Here is a 2564-nt window from a genome sequence, read left to right on the forward strand (position 1 = left end):
CCCACAGCAGCCTGTGAGTACAGCTGCAGCCGCTGCGGGACACCAGCTCCCACCAGACTGGAACCCTTCCCGCCCCTCCTGCAGCCCAGGCCCCACCGCCCCTGCTCAACCCTGTGGGCATCCCACTGGGCAGGAGGCAGCCCAGCTCGGCTCACCCGGTGGGGCTCAGTGCTCCCCTGTGAGTCCTCAGCCCTGGGCTGGCGCTGCAGATGGAGCCCCCACTTGCCTGTGGTGGCTGCACCCAGAGAGAACAGGGGCTGTGCCCGGGCACCTTCACCAGCTGTAGTGGGTGGGCCTGGGATGGCGGGCACCTTCCAAGACCAGGCAGGGCAGGAGGCGGCTCCCAGGCCACAGTGGGAGGCGGCAGAGCCTGCCCCTGGCCGAGCCAGGGTCCTGCAGGACGGGCTGGGGCCACCAGGGCAGGGACCGTGCAGCCAAGAGAGCAGTGGGGAGGGGGGACATAGGCGGGCAGGAGCCCTGAGGCCTTGGGAACCCACCAAGCACTGAGCAGGGTGGTGATGGGCAGCCTGCCACTTAGCCAGCGCAGGTGCAGGGTGCCGCTGAGTGCAGCAGGACCCCCCACGGCAGCCTGGGGCTCCAGCCTGGTCGGGGCGGCTCCGCAGGGGGTGGGGAAGGGACTGCGGGCCTGAAACAGCCTGAACCTTCCAAGGTGCGTCAGCGGTTCTAGGCCATGTGGCCTGGGCCAGCCCCTCCAAACTTGCTCCCTCTGACGCTCTGCCTATGTTTCGGGCCAACTGCTGGCCTGGGGGCCACTCTGCTTCTTCTCCCTGGGGCCCTGAGAAGCCCTCCCAGTGGGAGACCCCAGGTGCTGGGATGCACACCAGGCCCAGAGGGGGCTGCAGCAGGGCAGAGCAGGAAGGGCTTCCTGGGCAGCGTAGGGGCTTCCCTGGGAGGACTGGGGGTGGGTTAAGGTGGGCTTTGCAGAGTGGTGTGGAAGAGGTGGGTGTGGGTGACATCTGAGTGGGGACGTGAGCCTGTGGGGGGTGGCGCAGGGCGCCAGGCACAGGGAGCTTCCTGGCTGTTGCCCTCCCCAGGCTGGGGCCAGCCACCCCCTGACATGCGCAGCTGCCTCCGAGGGTGACAAGGGCTTGGCCCACCCCAGTGTGGCCTGCCCTGCCTGGGTTGCTGATCTGCCTCTGCCCTGGTCCCCAGAAGCCGGCGGCAGCAGAGGGACCACATGCCACAGTGCCAGGACTGGAGGGACGTCGCCACGCAGGACGCACCGAACCCCATCGAGAGCCAGGACACCTGGACCGAGTTGGTGGAGGGGAAGGTCAAGGTGGGCCCAGTGCAGGGGGCCGGGCGGGGCCGGTGGGGGCCTCCTGCTGTCTGCATCCACCTGGCCTGCGTTGCTGCCGAGACCTCTCTGGAGCCTCGGGCTCAGCGTGAGGCCTGCCCTCCAGGCCTCCCAGCCACTCCCCAGACCCAGAAGCTGAGACCTGAGGCCACCTGGCCAGGCCACCAGGCTGGAGGGGGCAGGGCTGGGGGCTGCCCGGCCTCCACAGAAGGCTGTGCCCCCGCCTGCACCAGCCTGGGGGCAGAGCGGGGAGCCGGGAGGGGGGCGCTGAACAAAGGCGCCCACTTCCTACGGTCACTTCCTGTTTTCCTACACACCTCCAGAGCCTCTTCCTGTTCCAGGCCTGGCCAGGAAGTGCCCGGCTTGGGGTGGGGGCGGGGGTCTCTGGATGGTAGGCAGGGCCTATGGCCCTCTCCCCCTGCATCCCCAGCTTCCTGGTCCCCAAGCCCGGAGTCCTGCCGGAAGCTGGGGCCAGCCCACTCTCCCCGAACTGCCCTGGGAGCTGGCAGAGGTGCTGGGACAGCCCTGGGCTGCGTGGGCACATCCGGGTGACCAGCTGCTGACCTCAGGCCACATCTGAACCCAGTCCAAGAGTGGCTAGGTCCCCGGTGTGCCCAAAGCCTGAATTCCAGCCCTGCCTTTGCCCACCCCAATGGCGGGCTGGCCCAGCACAGCCAGAGACTGACTCCAGTCACAGCCAGCGAACCCTCTGGCCCCGCCAAGCAGCCACCTGACCTCGCCTGGCCCGTGCCCCTGTCCCCTGATATTTCCACCCCTTTCCGCTGCCCCGAAGGGCCTCGCCGCCTCCCCTGTGCCAGTGCTCTTGCTCGTCTGAGCCCTTGCCGTCCCCAGCCCGGAGCTGTTTCCCCATCACTGCAGATACGGAGGGCTGGGGTGGTGCAGTGCACAACGGGGCTCTGGCGAGGCTGATCCCGTGGGAAGGTTCCAGCTTCAAATGGAGTCCTCCCTGCCTACGGCAGGCGTGTCGTGCCCAGGCCTGGGGCTGGGCTGGAGGGGGCCGCGGTGTGGGGCCCCGCGAGGTGCTGTCTCTCCCCTTCCCTCTCCGCTCTCTTTGTTTAAAGAGAGGAAAGGAGTGAGTGGCTCCAGTCGGAGGGGCGGGTGGGAGGTGGTCCCCATGCCTGTGCTCTGTCCAGACGGTGAGCAAGCTGGTGATCCGCGAGGCCAGCGTGTCTGTCATGTACAAGTGCGTGGTCTTCAACAAGGCGGGCCGGGACGAGCGGCTCGT

At 68.4% G+C, this 2564-nt stretch overlaps 1 protein-coding gene across 1 annotated transcript in view; it reads left to right on the forward strand.

The window, feature by feature from the left end:
* FLT4 (fms related receptor tyrosine kinase 4) overlaps positions 1-2564 on the forward strand; it is a 24681-nt gene that overhangs the window by 10338 nt on the left and 11779 nt on the right. The window contains exons 11-12 of the mRNA XM_027771445.1: positions 85-178; positions 1174-1300. Coding sequence (XP_027627246.1) covers positions 85-178; positions 1174-1300 — 221 coding nt within the window. The remainder of the gene's footprint in view (positions 1-84; positions 179-1173; positions 1301-2564) is intronic.

Source organism: Tupaia chinensis, unplaced genomic scaffold (assembly GCF_000334495.1).
Source record: "Tupaia chinensis unplaced genomic scaffold, TupChi_1.0 Scaffold000214_1, whole genome shotgun sequence".
NCBI lineage: Eukaryota > Metazoa > Chordata > Mammalia > Scandentia > Tupaiidae > Tupaia > Tupaia belangeri.